This window comes from Cygnus atratus, chromosome 12, assembly GCF_013377495.2.
Source record: "Cygnus atratus isolate AKBS03 ecotype Queensland, Australia chromosome 12, CAtr_DNAZoo_HiC_assembly, whole genome shotgun sequence".
Taxonomy (NCBI): domain Eukaryota; kingdom Metazoa; phylum Chordata; class Aves; order Anseriformes; family Anatidae; genus Cygnus; species Cygnus atratus.
Window position 1 is genome coordinate 18,293,600 of NC_066373.1, and position 19,875 is coordinate 18,313,474.

General features: G+C 47.4%; 1 protein-coding gene across 2 annotated transcripts in view; it reads left to right on the plus strand.

Annotated features, from left to right (window-relative positions):
- ZNF423 (zinc finger protein 423) overlaps positions 1–19,875 on the plus strand; it is a 213,494-nt gene that overhangs the window by 52,602 nt on the left and 141,017 nt on the right. For both annotated transcript variants that reach the window (XM_035543590.2, XM_050713242.1), the window contains exon 3: positions 2,715–2,915. In XM_035543590.2, the coding sequence (XP_035399483.1) occupies positions 2,715–2,915 (201 nt within the window). The remainder of the gene's footprint in view (positions 1–2,714; positions 2,916–19,875) is intronic.

Here is a 19,875-nt window from a genome sequence, read left to right on the forward strand (position 1 = left end):
AGAGCAGCTGGGGCTGAAGCTCTTCCTGCCTGAGGACCACCCGTCCCTGTCACTGCCCTGGCACTCGCTGCTGTTTGCTCCCAGGGGCCCCAGGGCCACCCATGCCACTGCTGCCTTGGTGGGGACGTGGGCCAAAAAGCCAAGAAACACCCCGGGTTTTCCTCAGCAGCGTGGGGTTTCTCCAAGGCGAGCACCAAGCGTGCAGCTCGTCAGAGGAATCTGAAGACGGTGTTATTCCAAGAACAGCAACCCCAAGGTGTGGCAAACACGCACAATTCCTTCAATGGACTGAAAACAGAAAACATCTCATTTTAAAGCAATGTTGCATTTGCTAAATAATTTATGTGCAAGATTTCACTATTGTGTTACTTGACATACAACGGTGTCACGTAATGACACTTTTGAAAAGTTGCCTGGAGGATCAGATTTCCCATTCAGTGGGGAATTAAAAAATGTTTCTGGAATTTTGCTCTGCAGCCGGGAATCTTATTTTCTTATCTCACATTGTACAATTTATTTTTTCTAAAGCAGTGTGTTAAATTATTTGTTATTGTTGGATTCGGTTGAACAGCTTTATCCCTAGTGTAGTCATGAAGTTTTGGAGAAAAACCAAGGATGAATTTGTCACAGTGTGCTCACCAGATCAGCTGGCCTTTAGGTTAACTGTCAAAAGACAGCATTTCTACTGAAAATATTAGTGAAGGTCCCTTAAACCTCCTCGAGGTTGCCTAAAATCTTTCTTCCTCAGGTTGTAGCTAAATCGGTTCAGAAGTGCTTTTCGGAGGCTTCCATCAGCAGGCGGCGTGGATTCAGGTGGCAGTTCTCAGATCAGATTTATAGACTTGCACTATTTTATAGGTTTCTGTCTTATAGAGCTGGAGAGCTGATGTTCTGATTTATGAACGTTTATCAAATCTGCAGGACATACAGGCTTTAACAAAATTGACTGAGCTATAATGTTTGTGATTTGAGTCTGGGATGAGATTGTAAAATGGTGTGCCAAGTAAATACAATAAAATGGAAGTGATCAGTGCAGTGTGTACATTGAATTAGGTGTTAAGTAAAGCAAAGCTAGCAAAGCTTTAAATGTAACATTATTTAGCAGGGTAGTGGCGTAAAGAGAACAGAACTGTCCTTAAGTAGAATATGCTTTTATTAAAGGAAGAGGCTCTAAAGCATGAGGTTCAGAGAACAGTGTTTTATTGAATGAACCCTGTACAGATCATGACTTAGGACACGGAGAGCATGGTGAGTGATACTTCTATAACGAAATCCTTAAATTCATTACTGCTCTAAGAGTGGCATATCTGCTTTGTTAATATGAACATTACACCTTGCTCTTAATAGCAATATTGTAGTAGAAAGGTATGTAAAATTTAACAGGAGAAGAACCTGAAAATGTGCATGTTGGTTAATTGCTAAGAGCGATGCTGTGACAGACAACGAGCAGGCACTGATTTTTAATATTTCCATTGCAATTCAATGGGTACGTCATGTTACGAGTGCTCCATGGAAAGCCGCAGAGCGTTTTACACCAGTTGATTTACGTTATCATGCGCAGTGCAGACGATGGTATAAAATGTGTGCTCGGGATGGAGCATGGCAGCAGAGCCCTGCTAGCGCTGTGTATCTGAACTGCAGCACTTGCAGTAACCAGTTTTCAGCTTTAATAAATTTTATTTCTCAGCTTTGTTTCATGTTCTCAGTACTGGTTGCCCTTAATCTTTTTGGCGCTGATCTAGTTTTAGAAACCATTCATCTCTCCGTTACCGGCGCAAAACCCCTGTGCCGGCAGGCAGCCAGGCGGCACCCCCTGTGCCGCGGGCTCGGGCACCACTCCCCAGGGCCCTGCGCCGCTCTGGGGCTGGGCTCAGTGCGGGGGGCTGCTGTGGTGGGGGCCTGCTGACCCGTCTTGCTCTTCTGGAGGACTTGTAAAACATCTGTGTCTAATAACATGGCACACTCGGGCGGTGGGATCGCTCGTGGAGGCGGGTGGAAGGGCGCAAGGCTGGCACGGCTGGTGGTAAGACAGGCGTCCCCTCAGCTGGTCGCCCAGCGTGGCTAGGGCAGCCGGCACGTCCAACAGGTGCTGAGGGCGCAACGGGGCTGTAGGAGGTGGAGGGGAAACTTAAACTGACCTGCCAGAGGGCTTGGCCTCCTTTTACACCCTGCGCCTGGAAACTCGTGGATTGTTTGGTCACAGAAGTCTGAAGTGGGGTGTGCCGCCCAGCGAGGTGCCCGCGGGGTTTGGTGGCACCCCTCGTGTCCTGAGGTGTGCGTGGGCCTCGGGGTCTTCAGCTGGAGCGTTTTGCTGTGGTGGGCACTCACGCTGGGGCTTGGTGGCGGCGGGGAGAGGAGAGCACGGAGAATTAAAATTCAGTACGTGCCTGTTCTGTACAGGCTGCAATTAATCTTGCCAATTTTTAAAGCTTTGAGAGCCTGGTTAAGTGATGAAACACTAACGACTTCTTATGACAGAGAGTCAGAGATTTCTGCCCGCTGAAGGAGATTGAGGGTGTGTTTGCAGGATTCACACCAAGCAGCAGAGAATACAGTTGAGAATTGTTGCACCGCATGATATAAAAACCACATTAATATAATGAAAGGTGTCAGGAATAACGCGAGACCGGCTATAATTAAATGTATCTCAATAAGCGCGGCGTCGTTCGTCAGGCAGACCTCTAAACCTTCGCGTGCATCCTTGCTGTTGGCAGGTGGCCTGGGAGGAGAGCTGGAGAGCGACACGAAGGACAGCCGGGCCCTGGAAGAGAGGAACAGCGTGACGAGCCAGGAAGAGAGAAATGAGGAAGATGAAGACATGGAGGATGAGTCAATTTACACCTGCGATAACTGTCAGCAGGACTTCGATTCGCTGGCAGACCTGACTGAACACAGGGCACACCACTGTCCTGGAGGTAATGTTAAACTCGCTTTGCAGTTCTGACAGGTGGTTAGCTGGGTAATTGGACATAGCAACAGCTTGAGGCCTCAAGTGAGATTAAAGAATTAATAATGTAATTTTACAGTTAATGTAATTTTATTGTGGTGCCTTGGGTAGCCTTTGTTCACTCCTTTAATAAAATTAAAATAAAAGCAACAGCTTTCCAATTGGAATCTGTCAGTAATTATGTTAGACAAAAATGTTGCGGGGTTTTTTAACGTTAAAAGTTTCAGACAGGGTATTTTTCCCTCTCTTCCCAAACGTAGGAAGATTAAAAAAGTTAAATGACTGAAGTGTGCAAAACTCCCCTGAAGAAAGGCCTCTGAACCCCACCAAAGAACATGACAATTTCTGAGATAAAAATTCGTAGTGTGAGCTTTGTAATCCCACCCTAAAAATACACCATTCTCCCTAGGTTACTGTTGCATTTCCTTTTGAATTTTATGGAGGTGAGGACGGTATGAGCCTACCCTGATTTTGGTTTTCCTTGTTGTGAAATAAGAACAAGCACAGAGCGTTGGTGTGTGCAATCGCAGCGTATCTTGCCATTGCACGGCTCCTCGTGCATGGCTGGTGGTAGCAGCAGGCACCCTGCACAGCACGTTATCCGATTTATGGGGGAAGCAAAAAGCCTTGCAGATTTTGCCAAAGATTAAATAAAATCTTAGGAGGGCGAGAGCAGAATATGTTCATATATATTTAAATCAGGAGTTCTCGCCCTTCCCAGAGTCGAATACACTGCCAGCACTTTTTCCTCCGCACTCATCTAAGACATTTTTAGCCAGTTCCCATTTCGGCTGGCAGAGGGGTTAGCTTCTCCTCTGGTGCAGCATTATCCCATCCTCGTTCCCACGAGTGCGTGTTCCTCCCTGGCCACTTAATTTGTTTGGTAATGAGTCCACATTATGTTCTTCTTTTTGGGCATAATTAAAGCTGTGCCCAGCCGAGAAAGGCCAGAGGAATTGCCCAGGGCGAGCGTGCAGACGGGGCTGCGGCTGGCTCTGCCGCCCACCCCGAGCATCCTCAGCTGGATGCAGCTCTCCTGCATCGCCAGGGCTTCTTGCTCTGCGCTCGTGGTTAAGCACTGCCTGGGATGCCAACTTGAAAGTACAAAAACCAAAAAGGTTACTGCTCGCAGGGTCGTTTTTTGGCCAGCTGACAACCACTGGATTGCCCTGAGATTTTTGCAAACAAAATTCGTATTTTAACACAGGGTAGTAAGCAGGAAAATGCTGTTGAATAGAAAAATCCTTGTTTTCCAGGCTGGAAGGTGAGGTGCGCAGCCCAGGGGATGGGGACAGGTCCCTGCAGTGCCAGGTGGGAGGGTAGGGCACTGCTGCTGGTCAGTGGTTCTGTGAAAGAGAGGCCTGTTTTTTTCATGAGGCAAATGTCCATTAAAAGACAGCAACCTAGAGATCTGTACAGTCGATGTTTTCACACCTCAGTTTTTATTTACCCTCAGCGTAGTGTTCTGTTAGTGAGAGTAAGAAAAATAAATTCTATTTTTGGGATCTATCAAAATAATTTGTGAGTACTCCCCTTGCTAATTTTTGATTGCAGGTAGCATAACTTCATCATCTTTTACTGTCTTGACATGTGCTGATGATTTACAAAGACATTTTCTCATAAAAAGGCACCATATAATCATCTGCATATACACAGAATAGGTGCTGATTATCTCCATGTGAGGAAATCCTTGTTCCAGAATAAGAGTGCCTGTTTTCTATTTGTTTTAGTCTAGTGTCCTGAAGTGATTTAATGCCGAGGGGAGGGTTGCACTCATCTGTTCTGGAATGAGAATGTTTCCATGAAGGCAATCTGGAATATTGTTTGATATTTACACGTCTTGCCACAAGGAAAAAAAAGGTTTTCAAGTTTAGACCCACCAACTGTTCAATAACCATAAGAATTTTTGTTCTAAGAATGCAAATTACACGTATTTGTTCAGCTCACCTGGAAAGACTTGCCCCCACCAGGGTGAGAATCTAAGAGAGCGCTAGGAAATGTGGTGTATTTAATGATGTTACCCCACCATATGAGCTGTGTCCTGAGTTGCCCTGCTCTCTTTTTGTCTCTAATGCCTGCCCAACACCTCTGAGGCTGTAACACAGTGCCTGACCTCTGGGCAAGCTAGAGTTTCATGTCTTAATCTGAAGCAGGGTGTTCAATCGTGTCTACATGGCTCCAGATCAATGCAGGTAATATTTGTAGTGATAATATCACCAGGCTGATAATACAACGTAACTAATGACTTCCTTTGGGAGGCTGAAGTTAGGAAGGTATTGTAGCTCTGGAGTGTTGCAGGATTATAAGAGCTCACTCCAAAGAATAGGATAAACCATCTATTTCACTGGAATCCCTTAGAAATTCATTACAGCGGGCTGAAGTTATAATACAGTTTGAACGCAGCTTCTTTGACATGTAAGGAAGTAACAAACAGCCATTTCCCCCCTCGCTTTTTCATGTATTTCAGACTTGTTTCTTTGAGGACAAAACACCGCTGAAATCTAGACATCTCTCATAGCGTAAGCACACGGCATCCCTTCGGATGCCAGCCCGGTGGAGGTGCTCTCCTGACAGAATTAGGTGCCTCTCGTACCTTTTGCTCGTGGTGGATGTCCATGACAGCAGGCTGGGGGCTTCCAGTGCCGACGGGGATGTGAAAAGGGCCCCAACGGGGCAGCGCATGCTGAATGAGCAGCGCGTTTCCTCCCCAGCTCATGGCTTCCCAGCTCGGCCCCACACGAGCGCTCCTTAAACAGCCAGAGAGCATCTTTAAAAATGCCCCGAGAATACATAGAGACACCTAGCGCATGTGCTGCATGTGTTGAGCTTTTAAAATGAATTTAAAAAGTCACTCATGTCCTGTGTCCCCTTAACTCAAGAAGACTCAGGTGTGGCCATCTCATGCAGTCCTTTTTGTACGTTTTTTGCACGCTGCCATTAGCGCAGGCGCTACGACACAGTGCCACAGCGATACTGACAAGAGGAGAGGATCACATGTGCATTTACAAGTGCGGGTGTCCTCTAGCCAGCACTGGGGGCTGCATGCATCAAGCAGCTATTCTGCAGTACATCACTGCCTGGTGCCTGGTGCTGGTTTGTTGCCTGATGAAAAGTGGCTAAAAAGCCCTGAGACTTGCCATTTTGTATGTGCATGTTAGTCCACATGTGCCAGTCTGGTTTTAGCTCCCATTTTTATTGTGTTGGTTTTGATTCCTCCGCCCATGCCAGCCCTTTCTCCCTGCTGGGCCAGTGTAGCCTCCCATAAACTTTTTCCTTTGGTTTCCCAAGCAAATGTAGGGTGTTGTAAAGTGAGTTAGTGCATCAATGAACTGGACAGAAGTAGGTTACATTGGGGTCTCTGAGCATTTCATGAGGTCCTCTTCTGTTGTTGATAACTTTACAGGTTGTCTGTTTCAAACAGCAGCAGAGCTATATATGGATATTGCCAGCTGGGAAGCGGCTGATTTTTCTAAACTACTGTACGGTAGGAACTAGTTTATAATTAAAGTCTTGCAGTTGCTCCTGTTAAATGCCCTGTAACTTGTACACTAGGCTTGCATTAGAAACGAGGTATTGTAACTGTTTCGTGCTAGTGTATAATTTTGCATTTTCTTGTATTTCACCTGCTGAATTATAATTGCCATGCAACTGTATATGCAGGATGCTCACCCAGAAACCATACACAGCAGCTTGCCAACAAGTGGCCGCGTCTCAGTGATGTTTTTGTCAGGTTGTACTTTGTACTTTGCACTGACAAAGATGGACTTCTTGCACGTATTTCCCAAATTAACCCTTCCCCAAACTATAATCTTGTTGCACCTGATTGGCAAGTTGGAGATTTTCAGTTGCTTTGCTGCTGATGTTGTTGCTTTTTTAAAATAATGAATTAACTGATCATCCTCCACAAAAGATACTGAAATACAGTTGTGAAAAAGCAGTGTGGAAACTTAATTATACACCTAGTTTATACAGCTGTGGCTCTAATGACCTACTGGCCCTAATTACTGTGTTGTGGCTTGGTCTGAGTGCTCCTGTCCTTGCCAGAATTCTGCTCCTCTCTCTTAACTTGACTAGTGTTTCAATCTAAAAAAAATAATAAAAAAATATTTCCTTTTTTGTTCTTTTCTACATTGTCATGCTGAAATGCAAGTTTCCTTCTTTCCAGAGGTCATGGCAGTGTTTGCAGAATTGGCACCAGAAACACTCTGTAATATCACAAACTGTAAAAGCACGGATGTTCCCTGGCGCCCTCAGTTCTTGCTGCCTGGCTCTGGCAGCGGGCACTGCGGCAGGCTTTTTGCTGTCGGTCCCCCGAGGGGCTGTGACCGCAGGCTCCTTTTCTTGTTTCATCCCAGGCCTCACCTCGCGGGGCTCACATTTGTCGTGCTGGTCGGTGTTTGTGCCTGTTGGGGCTGAGAGCTCAGCTCTCTGTGCAGGTGCACGGCGTTGTGTGTGTTTATCGTGCAGAAGGTGAAGCGCATTCCCGTAGCTGAACCTGGAGCCGAAGCCACGCAGGAGCGTGGTGTGGAGCGTAATGGTGCACAGGGCACGTGGTGACCTTGGAGGATGAGGTAGCTTCGTCGCAGGGCTGCATGCAGCAGTGGTTTCATGAGCGCTGAATGCAGTGCGGGTGTTCATGGAAGCTGTGTGAGGTGGCCGATTCCCCGGCGGGCCGGCGGCGGCCCTGCTGGGTGAGGGTGGCAAGGCCCTGCTCTGCCTCTGCCAGTGCAGTCTGGCACTCGGTGCTTGCTCTGCGTCTGGTTCTGGGTTTTACAAGCATGCCGTGCCTCTGAGGGCTTGCAGTGGCTGGTGGGGGGGGCGTGAATTTGAAACAAAGCTTGCTGGCCATAAACACCAAGCCCGGGATTTGCTCTGTGGCCTCGCGGAGGCTCTCCCGTGTCGAGCGCGGTGGCAGCCGGCAGCAGGTCCCGCCGCGAGGCCTGGTTGGTGTGCTGGCAGATAAGAGCCTGCCAGGGCGCCGGCACCGCCCCCCGCAATCACCACGGCCACCTTTGTGCCCAGGCCCCTGGGGACGGTGGCACGGGCGGCAGCACCAGGCTCTGCGCATGCAGATAGGAGCGGTGCCAGCGCGGCTGCGGGAGCCTGGGTTGAGCGAAACCAGAGCTCCGTCGGGAGGGAGGCACGGGCTGTGTCTACCCCTTTGCAGCCTCCACGTAGCCGGCAGTCATCGCGGAGGGCACGGCCGCGTGTTTTGAGGCTGCACAAATATTTCTCAGCTAAGATGATGTCTTTCCTCAAGCAGCATATGTTTTTCACATAGGAAGAACATTTTCCCTGTCATTTTTAAACATATGGCCCAGTGAGGAACTGAGGATGACACGTTAGCGTGGTCGTATCAGCAAGGGACTGTTTCATCCTTGCTACTTTAATTGAGCTTTTTTTTTTTATCATCTACTTTAATCTAGCTCAAAAATGAGCCTGCAAAGTGAGTGCAGGTACCCCTGGAAATGTGGGGCCGCCAGCCCTGTCCTGCTGCTGCCCTGCGCCCGCTGCCCTGCTGCTGCTCCCTGGCCGGGCTTCTGCTGCCGAAGGGCAGTCTGCGGCCATGTTGCAGCTCGGGCAGTCATGGGTCTGTGTGGGGCAGGTCTGTTTCTCGGCGTTATAGCAATGCAAGTAAATAATAAACAGCTCTGAAGAGGAGGGAGAGGTGGCAGCAGGAAGGTGCCTTTCAGGGCTGGACCCTGCTGAGCTTGCAGGGGTGGCCATGCCCACAGAGGAGGGTCCTGCTGCTGCCAGCAGCTCCCTGCTCTTGGTGGCTGTAGAGAAACATGGGAGAGGGTTCTCCTCTTTGTTTTTAAGCAACCTGAATGACTATCCCAGTCCCTGGGAGAGAGGGATGCTGCAGCCTCTCAGGAGAGCAGCCTGGAGCCTCAGTAGTTCCCTCAGTCCCTCAGGGGCTGGTGTTTGTAACTCCATGTGTGACGGAGCTCCATCACTGGGGAAGTCACCAGCCCGAATGTCGAGCTCGGGGCTTGGGAAGATCTGAGGAGCCTGCGAGGAGGCCCCAGGTCTATGTTTGCAGTCCTCTTACGGGTACCTTCTGCACCTTGACCCAGAGCTAGAGCCTGAGGCACGTGGTGAATCATCAGTGGCAGGGCAGTGAATGTGTAAGGCACCTCCTTCATCGCCTGCGCTCGGGACGTGGTCATGTTTGCCTGTTTGTCTCAGTTTCCAAGTGCGAGGGGATGCATTGCACTGGTGCTGGGGTGGCAGGCAGAAAGGTGCTGGCCTTTCAGAGGGAAAGTGATTAAGGCTTAAATGTTTGTTAGGAAAAAGCAACCAGCAGTGCATTTCAGGCACTCATCACAGAACATAATTTTGCTGTTGGAAGTAGTGGGATAAAAACAAGTCTTTCTAATGCTGATTTATCTGAATTTAGAGAATATAATTAAAAAAAAAAAAGAATGAAAAATAAAGGGAGTGTGCATGCAAACTCTGTCAAGTATTTCTATCTTTTTTTTTTTTTCCTAAACAAGCTCTAGAAAAAATCCCTGCAGAAGTTCTGTAGTGCATATTTGAATGCTTTTGTTGTAGCCTCATTAAACTTGGCTTGTCTGCAGATACAGCTGGCATGTTATTAACTGTGCTCCAGGCTTGGGGAAGCCAGTAAGCAGCCTCCACCCCCCGGTGCCGGCTGGCTTTAGGGAAACGTGCCAGCATGGGTTGGTCCTCTTCAGCTGGCTGGCTTTGGGAGCGCTCGCTGGAGCATCCCCGCGTGGCCTCTGGGTCGGGGAGCTCAGGGCTCAGCCTGCCTCCAGCACCAACCCAAGGGAGGGCTGCACCGCGTCCCCCGTGCCGGCCGGCAGCCCGCGGCCACACACCACAGCGGTGCCTTGTGAGCAGGATGGATCCGCCAAGGTACGTGGCCTCCCGTGGACACGCTTGCCCGGGTGCCTGCATCTCCTGTAGGGCTCTCGCGCCTTTCTGTAGCGTGGGCTGGCAAGAAGCAAATTAGTGATCGTCTGCCAGATAGTTTCTCTGTTCTGAACGAACTCGTTGTCGGACTGAACTAGTCAGATAAATTGAATAAGGAAAATATTTTCCCTGCACCTGCTGGAGAGGCTGTTGCTCTCCAAGCTGGGTTTGCACATCAGAAGACCTCCACCAGAGGTCTAGGCAGCTTCTGACTTTCTCCAAAACTTTGGCAACAAGCACATGCCTCTTGAATGCTGTTTCATTTAAGTAATTGTAGTGTTTGTTTGTTTGTTTTTAATAAGGTGACTTTTAAAAGTAGATTTCATAATCTCATTAAATTCAGAATTGTTGAAAAAATAATCAAGAGAAATTTTAATTAAATAATATATATAAAATATAGAGAATGTTAATCAAACTTCATGTTTAATACAACCAATTTTCATTGCCTTAGCTAATGAAAAAAAAAAATGATTTAGAGTTTTCAAGGCACCTGGTCTGTTTATGCTAAATACCTCCTATGGCATTTGAGCACTTCAGAATCTTTAAAACATTTGGTCTAGCGACTCCTTTCTGACACAAGAAGTACCAACCTTATTTTTATCTTCAGGGAGTTAAGAAGTCATTCTATTTCGGCTAAAGTTTTGCCTGTTACTGGGAGGAGTATTCTCTCCTTCCATCCCCTACCTCTTGCTGATACAAGATTTGTGTTGTCTCTGGGAACTGATGTTGCTGATAATTAAAAGGATTCATTTTTAGTCTGTGCAGCTCCCCCATTGGACATCCTCTGAAAATGCAGAAGCCTTGTGTCAACATGAGGGGGACAAGAGGTAGGGGTTTGGAGATTTCGAGCCTTTCTCCCTTAGCAGCCTGGCTTATTTTGGATGAAAATGACTGTAACTTTGGCGTCACCGATTTGTCCAATAACATGCGTGAAATCAGTGCTAGAGCCAAGGTCTTTAATCCAGGTGGGTTTTGTTGCTGGAGACACCTATATCGCAGCGGGTGAGCTTCCTCCACCTCTTGCAGGCACCAGGTTTTTGGCATGTGGTCCGTCTGTTCTTTAGGCTTCCTTGAAAATCTTTCTCAGCATAATGGTGAAAGACTTTTTGGCTCCTCCTTATGTTGCTACTCAATTACTGTTAGCCTTGCAGAGGAGGACATAAGGAAAGGCTGAAGAGGCCCATCACTTTTCTCTTCTCCAGGGAATCTGTTACATTAAACATTTGAATAGATTTTTGAACGTAATTCCCAGTCATTTCCTCTACAGTGAACTCAGTTCACTTGTGCAGACTTTGTACTTAATGATATCTCCTAAAATAAATGAGATTTGATACAACTTATATTAAATAGTCTTTTTAGAAATCTACATCTACTAATTATTCATTAGAAAATTTGGAGAGACGGACAGAAGTAGAATAAATTCCATTTATGACCTCGCAGTCTACAGAAACGCAAATATAAACACCTGCATCTGAGCAAAAGTGCATGCGGGTGACTTACTGGACTCCAAGAGTCATCTAACCAGATTTCAATGCATTCAACCCGCATCAATAAGCCGTAGCAACCAACCAAGCCAACGCCATCCAAAAAACCAGCACGCCTTTAGGGCAGTTGCAGGTCAGATTGCAGTCTGTCTCCTCACCATGGGGGATTTTGCTTTTGTGAGCACTTCTGGTTCTCCTCGGGGTGACTGCTCTCCCCTGTCCCTGCTGCCTGCGCTGGTCTCCCCGTGGTCCCTCCTCTTAGGCTGTTTCCTTGGTGTCCTTGCAGTGCTCCTAGCTGGACTTTGACCACTTCACATCAGGCTTATGACACTGTCCTCCCTGATGCTTTGCTGGCATTTGCCCTTTCCTGGCCCTGGGTGTAACCCAGTCACTTCCACGTCTGAGTTTTCAGACCCCGCGCAGCTCATACGCTTCCGCTACACCTCACCGCGTTGCTGATTCCCCTTCTCTCCGTGCTGCTCTTGCTGCCTTGCCTGCTGGGTCCGGGGCTGTCCCTTCCCTGGGCTCCGAGTGCTCACAGGGCTGTCCTCACGCTGCCCCATGGGGACCAGCACCTGCAGAGCTCCCTCAGGTGCTGCGAGCACCCATCTGAGCTGGGGGCCACTTTGGAGGTGCTCCCATTGAGGTTCAAAGAGGTAAAGCTGTATGCCATAGTCAAATCCTTGTTTACAAAACCCGGTGAATTTTCCAATTTGCATTCAGACTGCATCCAGCCCCAACCTGGAGAGCTGCTTGATCTCACCTTACAGCCCTGTCACTGACGCTTGCCGCGTTTTGTTTTACAAGAGCTCTTTCAGGCAGGAATTGTATCCCACTAGATACTGTAACGGTGCCCGCGTAGCTGCAGATGGTGTCCCTTGCTGCAAGGAGGATGAACTGTCATCGTTAGGATGCTCACAATGTTGTTGCTTTCCTCACACACACAAAAAAACACTTTTAAACCAAAATTTTAAACAAACAAAACTCAACAGTGAATGAAAGTGAGTAGGATTTTCTTTTCTCAGAGATTAAATGAGAGAATATTGAGTTTTCTGGCTGTCCGTTTATCCTCCAGACATGCAAGCATCAGGAGGGAAGAGGCTCCTTCTCTCTGCCACGATACGTATTTCTGATGTACCAAATGCGTCGTACATTAACCAGTTCAGTTTGGAAGATCTGACCAGCTAAAACTGGCTGCTCAGAAGACAACATCATTGCCTTGGGGGGATCATCAGCTTTTACTGCAGGAGCTGGGGAGAGGCAGTGGTCGCAGCACGCTGGGGAGTTGCACCGAGCTGGGAGAAGCGCAACGTGCGTGGCTCAGCGAGTGACAGGCGGGCAGCTCGGCTTCGGGGAGCTCGGCCATGCAGCGAGGGGGAGGAGGACAGGGAGTAAAAATGATTTGTGAACTTGCCCCTTTTGAGATAGCAAATGCTCCTCTCCCGGTGACCAGGAACATTGCTGAACAGCCGGCAGCTGCATGCGAGTCGTCTTCTGCTGTCAGCGAGTGTCACCGCAGAAACCTCAGCAGCTGAAAGAAGCCACTATACGTGCGCAGGGGATAGAGGAGACTCGAGGATCGAAACGCTCTGGTGTGTGGGCTGCTTGGGAGTTTTCTCCGAGGAAGAAGATATCCACAAATGTTTTAAATTAGGCTATCCTTGATAGTTCTGATGGTATGGAGCCCAACCAAAATTTGGGGGGAAAAATAAGTTACTCTGTTAAAGTAGACATGAAAAAAAATGAAGGGCTTAACTTTTGTCCTGAGGGTGATAAAACAGCACCACACAGCTGAAAATCAATCTGACCTTCACCCACGTGATGCTGTTGTCTCAGTCTGTCTTTCATTTCCTTTGGTTGAGTGAAGGCCATGGCATTCAGGAGGGAGAAAAGCCAGAGGGAGGTGGGGAGAATCCTGTTTTCTCTGGAAAGGCTCCGGTGCTTGCATAAGTTGACTCCATAAAGAGTTGCAGTAAAACTTCAGATTATTTCATTAAATTAAGAAAAAAAAGAGAAAACAACAACAAAAGAAACTTCTTCTCTTAATAGCCAGGAATCACATTAAGGTAAAGAAGATATGTACTGAAAAAAAAAAAAAACAAACACAACTGTTTGTGATGTAAAACATTCTGTTTTAATTAAATATAGAATTAGTCAATGATGGTATTTTGGAATGAAGGCTTCATGCAGCAACAGGAAACCTGCACATTCATTTAAAAACAGAAATCTGTACCCAAAGGGGAGAAAAAAGGCCAATTATTTTTTCCAGAGAAATTTTAACATTCTTTGTTGCAGGCTTTGTCCAAACAAAGCAAATGTACCACTTACACGAGCATTTACATATACATCAATAAACCAACAGTTCAGGCTTGTGTATAAGCGGTTGTATTGATTTCCAAAATGCAGGTACAGTTGCAGTTGGTGAAATACTCATTTTGCACAACATCCTTCAGCAAGTGCTATGGGCAGACACTTTCCCCCCTCATTTCCCCAAAGATGTAGAATCAATTAATAAATGGGTAAAATTCTATGCAGAATTTAATTCTACAGAAACAACACCAACAAAGGAGAAAACGAAGTACAAAAGTGCTTTTTTTTTTTTTTTTTTTTGCTTTTTGTTTGGTGGTGGTGGTGGTGGTGGTGAAGGGCGTTACATCTAGAGAGCTGTTAAAAGTGCAGTTCATAGCTGTTCATCCAGTCCCCTGCTTCTTCCATCCTCACTGAATTTAAATGCAACCCAGAGCCAGATAATTTCTTTTGGAGAACAGCAAATTTTCCACATTGGTTTTACAAAACTAAGATTGCTATAAACTCTGTAAAATTATTATTTTTTTTCTATTTCGTCATATGCAGGTAGTGTCATTTCATGCCATAGTCATGAATTATTGTGTTGCTTTATATTTGTGTTATATATCCCATAGCCACTGTAGCATGGAGAGAGTTAGGGATACCTGCTATTTCTTTGTTCAGTGAACGTTGCTTGTTTTAGGAAGCTCAGTAAGAAATGTCAACTTCTCATTAAAAAGATAAAGACAGAGATTGGATTTAGCTGTAGAGATTAATCCCTGCTTCGTAAAGGTTAAGAATTAAACAATTTGTTCATTAATCTATTTGGGATGTTGGAGATTAATTTATGACTACAGCTTATTATTTAAGTGTGGTTTGTCAGATGTGCCAACAGTCACGGACATGGTCCTTTGCTATTATTCTACATGTTACAAAAAAAAAAAAAAAAGAAAAAAAAAAGAACAGGCAATTTAAAAGATGTTGGGACCTCTTCCTGGCGAGCTCTACTAAAGTCTCCCTGTGATATGCCAAAATGCTATTTGCATAAATGTAGAATTTAATAAGTTATCATTCTGATTAACGCCATTAACTGCTTAACTACTGTAGAAATTGGCTTCCAAAGTTGCTTCATGGTAGCTGTTGCTCTCAACGTCATTTCATTTGCTGTCTCACTGGGGATAATGGTATGCAAGGGAAAGCAGAAAGGTCAAGGATCTTTTTGTTTAGTCTCTTTGCACATTAAAAGTTCTATTATGTGTTTGTATTGCATGTGGTTTCCAGTCTGTTCGCTACAGAGCTTTCAAAATCCATTGATGATGAGTTTGTGAAGCTAAATATATCTTGTGGGTTGTGACTACCAAGCTATCGTTGTGTGTAGCAGTCAGGGCCAATATTTAACAAGTGTTTTCAGCACGAGGAGTTTTGAAACCAAGTCAAATGGTCTTACAAAAGAGTTAACAGATACACTAATGCAGAAGAGGACAGCAAACGTGCATACCTTGCTCTGTGGTGACGGTGGAGTGTTTGGAGCGATGCTGTGCTATTTATGGGGAAGTGTATCTGGGCTTGGGGTTTTTATGTGTTTTTTTTTTCTAGGGGCGGAGGCAGGTTGTGGTATTGTTGTGAATGACACAGCCACCACAACGGGCAACGGGGCTGGAAAAAGCAGTGCCCTCTGCAGCCATCCCTCTCCCTGCCCCAGCAATGTGGAGGTGCAGCCCCACGTCGGGGGCTCCCCGCGGCCCCTGCCGCCCTCCCGCAGGGCACAGCCCCATGCACCCCACGGCCGGGCTCCCCCAGCACCTCCCCGCTGCTCCGTGCCCGGCATTCGGGGAGCACAAACCCAGGCTGCAGGATGCGGCCGCGTCCTGAGGGCTGGCACAGCCGCAGCGCTGCTCTGCGCTCTGCAGCCAGTAGGTTGGCCTCCTGAGAAACCGGCTTCAGCTGCCCTGGGACACTGGCAGTAGCTTTAATGGATTTCCTTTGGGTGTTAAACAGCCGTGCTCACGTCGTGGTGTGTAAACTAGTGGCCATAAAGGTGGGAGCAGCCGCTCCTGGCTCGGGCTGGGTACACACTTAGGCAGATGTCACTGCCTCCTTCCCAGGCGTAAGCACAAGATAACCGTTCTCTTCTAAGCTGAAAGCAGAGATTTATTTTTTTTCCCAAACAATTCATGTTCTGACTGCATGAGTACCTTCACACCTGTCAGTTGCACTCAGTGTGCTCATTCCCCAGGGTTAGCTGGCATCTGGGAGATCCTGCCTCAGCACAGCCTGATCCCTGCCGCAGCGAATACCTGTGATATTTTGGGTGGAAATGCACTTACACATCACACATCGTCTTCTGCATCGTTCTGTTCTGCTCCGCTATATTCCTGCTTTTGTAACTTTTGGGTTGAACCCCACTCCCGGGCTGTGCCGGGAGCACTGCAGCTATCTGCAAGCTGTCCTGCTTTTCGCTGTGGTGCTGGTAAGCTCAAAAACATCTGCAGGCAGCGTCAGTCCAGCTTGCTAGTCTTCAGAGGATATTTGCAAAGTTTCATAAGGCTTGGACCCATACCCACACCCATCCTACATGCAGTGTCTACAGATTTATCCCCGAGAGCCTCTTACAGCTTTGTTTGTATTACTATCTAGAGCTATCCCACTGCCGAAATCCTCAGGAGAGAGAAGTGGTCAAGAGTACTTAGAAACATCTGTTAAAAATTCAGACAAACACTGCACTGTCACTAGAAGCTGTTGGGAGAGGGGCGAACGAAATTTATCATGTGGTGCTACAGGGGAAAGGGACATTTTTTTGTTCCTTTTCTTTTCCTTGAAAATCAATAGTTTGGTCAGTAAATATAGGAAAATGCCCCTGCAGAGCCTGCTTGGGGCGGAGAACTGCTTTTCACAAAGTCACAGAATCACTCGAGAGCCAAGCCTCGCAGCCTTACGGGAGCGCTGCTGCAGAGTGCTCGCGTTTGATTCATCGCACGCCTTCTGCTTGTTTCAAGGAACCCGGCATTAATTGTGTGGGCCTGGAAAGTGGTGACATTAGGAGACAAAGTGACTTTGCAGTGACTTTTCTTTTGCTTGCCATGCTCAGACAAAAGGGGAGAAGTTCTAACGAGAGATCAGTTGCACGCTGCTTGGTGCGTGGCTACGCGCTGGGTTCAGCGAGTACTTGAGAAATGTTGGCGTTTGTCCCTGACGATGCATCATGAAGTTACAGGCAATTTGGCAGAAAACAGCCCCGAGTTTTGCCGGGCTCCGTGTGAAGTTGCGTTTCTCCACCCCGGTGGTGCAGCTCAGGCCCTGCTCCCTGTGGGGTCTCACCCCCTTCCCCATCCCCATCGCGCCTGGCTCTGCGCTTCACCTTTCCTCCGAGAGGCACGAACTGGGGGCTCTGCCCTGCCAACCTGGGGCACATTCACTGATCTTAGAGAAACTCAATTTCTGTAAGAGAAACTCAATTTCTCCGAGCCCTCTATCCCCAGTCCGGGGTGATTCAAAAGTTAATAGGAAGGGACAAACAGTTAAGGCGTATGACAGGCAATATGATCATGTAAACCTTGTTTCTTAGGATGCCAGGCTGACGAAAATGAACCCGGTGCTCCTGAGAATAAATGAGTCACTTCAGATTGAGACTTGACGGACAATGTTGGCTTTGTTATCACTCTGCAGGTAGTGAGGGGATAGGGTTAGGGAGAATTTTCAGAAACATAGGCAAGTCATTATTACAGGGGTAAAGTTTCCTCTGCCACGCATCCCCCGTAGCGGAGCCTGCATTACCCTGGTCCTCCTCCTTTTAGGAGCCTTTTGAGGAAAAGTCTCTGGTGACAGGAACATCTCTCAGGTCTTTTCATCCGTGAGCTGCCAGGTGAAAGAATGGGGCTAGAGAACAAAAGATGTTCTGATACTGCAGACAGGCTTTTGTAGGATCTGCCACGTCAGCTGTCTCTTATAAGGTCTGCTGTATTTTCTGTTGATGGTGCTCTTCCCTCGAGGATTTCCCCACACCTGGGAATGCCTGCCATAACCCGCACTGATATTTTCCTCAATGCCTTTCATTTCTGCATACAGATGGAGCTGGGATATCACACACCGTCCTTGCCCTTATTCTGTTCTGCTCCTTGGCAGTCCCAGCTTTCCTGGCTCCGTGCTTTCATCCCACCTCCCTCTCAACCTTTTCCAGGAGGGGCTTTGCAATTATTTATAAGCTAGCTTGTCCTGTTTTCTGACATTTTCAGCATAGTCTGTGGAAGAGGAGCTAAGTATATATTCCCTGGCTTTACAGGGAACAGGTGACTTAAAATAAATGTTGCTGGTCTGCGTTAGCAAGATGTTCTTAGATTTTTGTTTTGTTTTGTTTTGTTTGGAGGCAGGGAACCCTCCCTTTAACATCAGTGGTCTTGGGGTGGAAAAAATCCTAGTGGCCTGTAACCGCCTCTTGCCTTTGCTGCATTTGGAGATCCTGGAAGGGCAGGCAGCCAACTTGCTTGCCTGCTTGTCAAGGGGAGGCTGGCTGTCCTGCCTATCCTGTATTTCCCCCGCCCCCCTAAAGCGGGTTTTCTCTCTCCTTCCTCCTACCACGTGCCAGAATAAGAAGCACCCTGTGATTTACCACCTTCTTCTGCTCATTGTGTGCTGGGGCTCGAAATTTTCCAAAATACATCATGGTAAAGAGGCAAAGCTTTAATGGTTTGGGCATCATAGCTTCTCTAGAGGCATCTTTAGATTCTCTGAATGAAATAAACATCTATTTGAGCTGAAGAGCAGCATTTTCTCATTTTGCTGCTGCAAATAGGTGGGAGGAGTGACTAACTGCTCCTCTGGAAATAGTAAAGTGGACAGGCTTGTCTGCTGCCCAGTGCTACAAGTTGGATGATGCACTTACCCACTCACCCCATCTTCGGCCGCATCGATGCTTTGCTTGCTTACACACATTGCATACGTGTGACAGAATCATGGGCCTCCCGGCTGCCTTCTCTTCCAAAGATAACTCTAAATACAGTCTCTTCTACGGGGAGATATATTCCATCCTCCACTGCTGTGCACACAGAAATCACATTTCTTTTGCTTTTGACCAACCTCAGATAAAAAACGATGGTGGCAGCTGAATCTCACTTTGAGTTTTTCATTAAAACTGTCCAAAGCGAAATACAGGGTGGAGGATCTGATGTAAGCCAAAACTAACCTCCCTGTTCCTGCCAGTGAGGCTGCATTGCCAAATTTCACACAGCCGTGTTCTCTAGCACCTCCTTTGAACAGGAGTGTGGTTCTGGAGGCTGTTTTGAAGCTCCCACTTGAAACACTCTCTGTGAGCTAGTGGAGCATTTTCTGGCACTTAAGCTTCTGTATCTGGTGGCTGTTTGTTCTACATAGAGCAATGAGTCATGGTTTGCTAAAGGAGAAAAAAAGGGATTTCTTAGAAAATCCTTCAGAACAGCGAAGATGGTTTTTCAGCTGGAAATGCTGTTGGTGTCTGTGGCGAAATTGGTGTGGCAAGTCACCTCTGCAGTGTTTCTAAGAATTACCAGATAGCGTGGCGGCTCATCTCAATGCTCTCTCTGTACAGCTTTTGCAGGCAGTGACCTTCTCCTTGCAGAGGGTATTTCTTTCATGGTTTTCACTATCTGGACTGGTGGGTATGGGAACTAGTCCTTGGTATACTTTTAGTCTTAATTAAATATTTGAATTACAAAATTGCAAAATCCCCCACCTCCTGCTGAAATCTTGCGGAATTGTGGTGTTCATCATCCCAGACAGTCAAGTAATTGTGCTGCAGACTTCACTCCGAGTTTGTTCTTTTTCATAGTTTACCAGGTCATTAATGTTTCAGCTGGCTGGCTCTAAGTCTGTGACAGCAGTCCACGTTAGCACAACTGAATGTGCTACTACAGCTTCAGAGCCAGCTTGCCTGTGTCGCTAGCATTTGGGACACGCTGGTGGCACAGCCAGAGGTGGCACAGCAGCGGGGGCGTGCGCCTCGGCAAGGGGCAGAGGCACCCTGAGGATGTTGCAGAGCTCCTTGGCTCAGCTGGTACCCAGCTCGCCGCCCGGGATCCCTCTGCGCTGCTGCCTTGGCTGCTGGCACTTCCCTGCTGTCACACACCAGATTAAACCCGGTTTGGCCACGGGCAGAGCTCGTGGCAGGCTCCCTGTCCCTGGAGAGAAACGGTCCTTGAATGCGCAGCAAGGGGAGGTGCGCTGCTTTTGTGAGCCGGCGCAGCAGCTGCC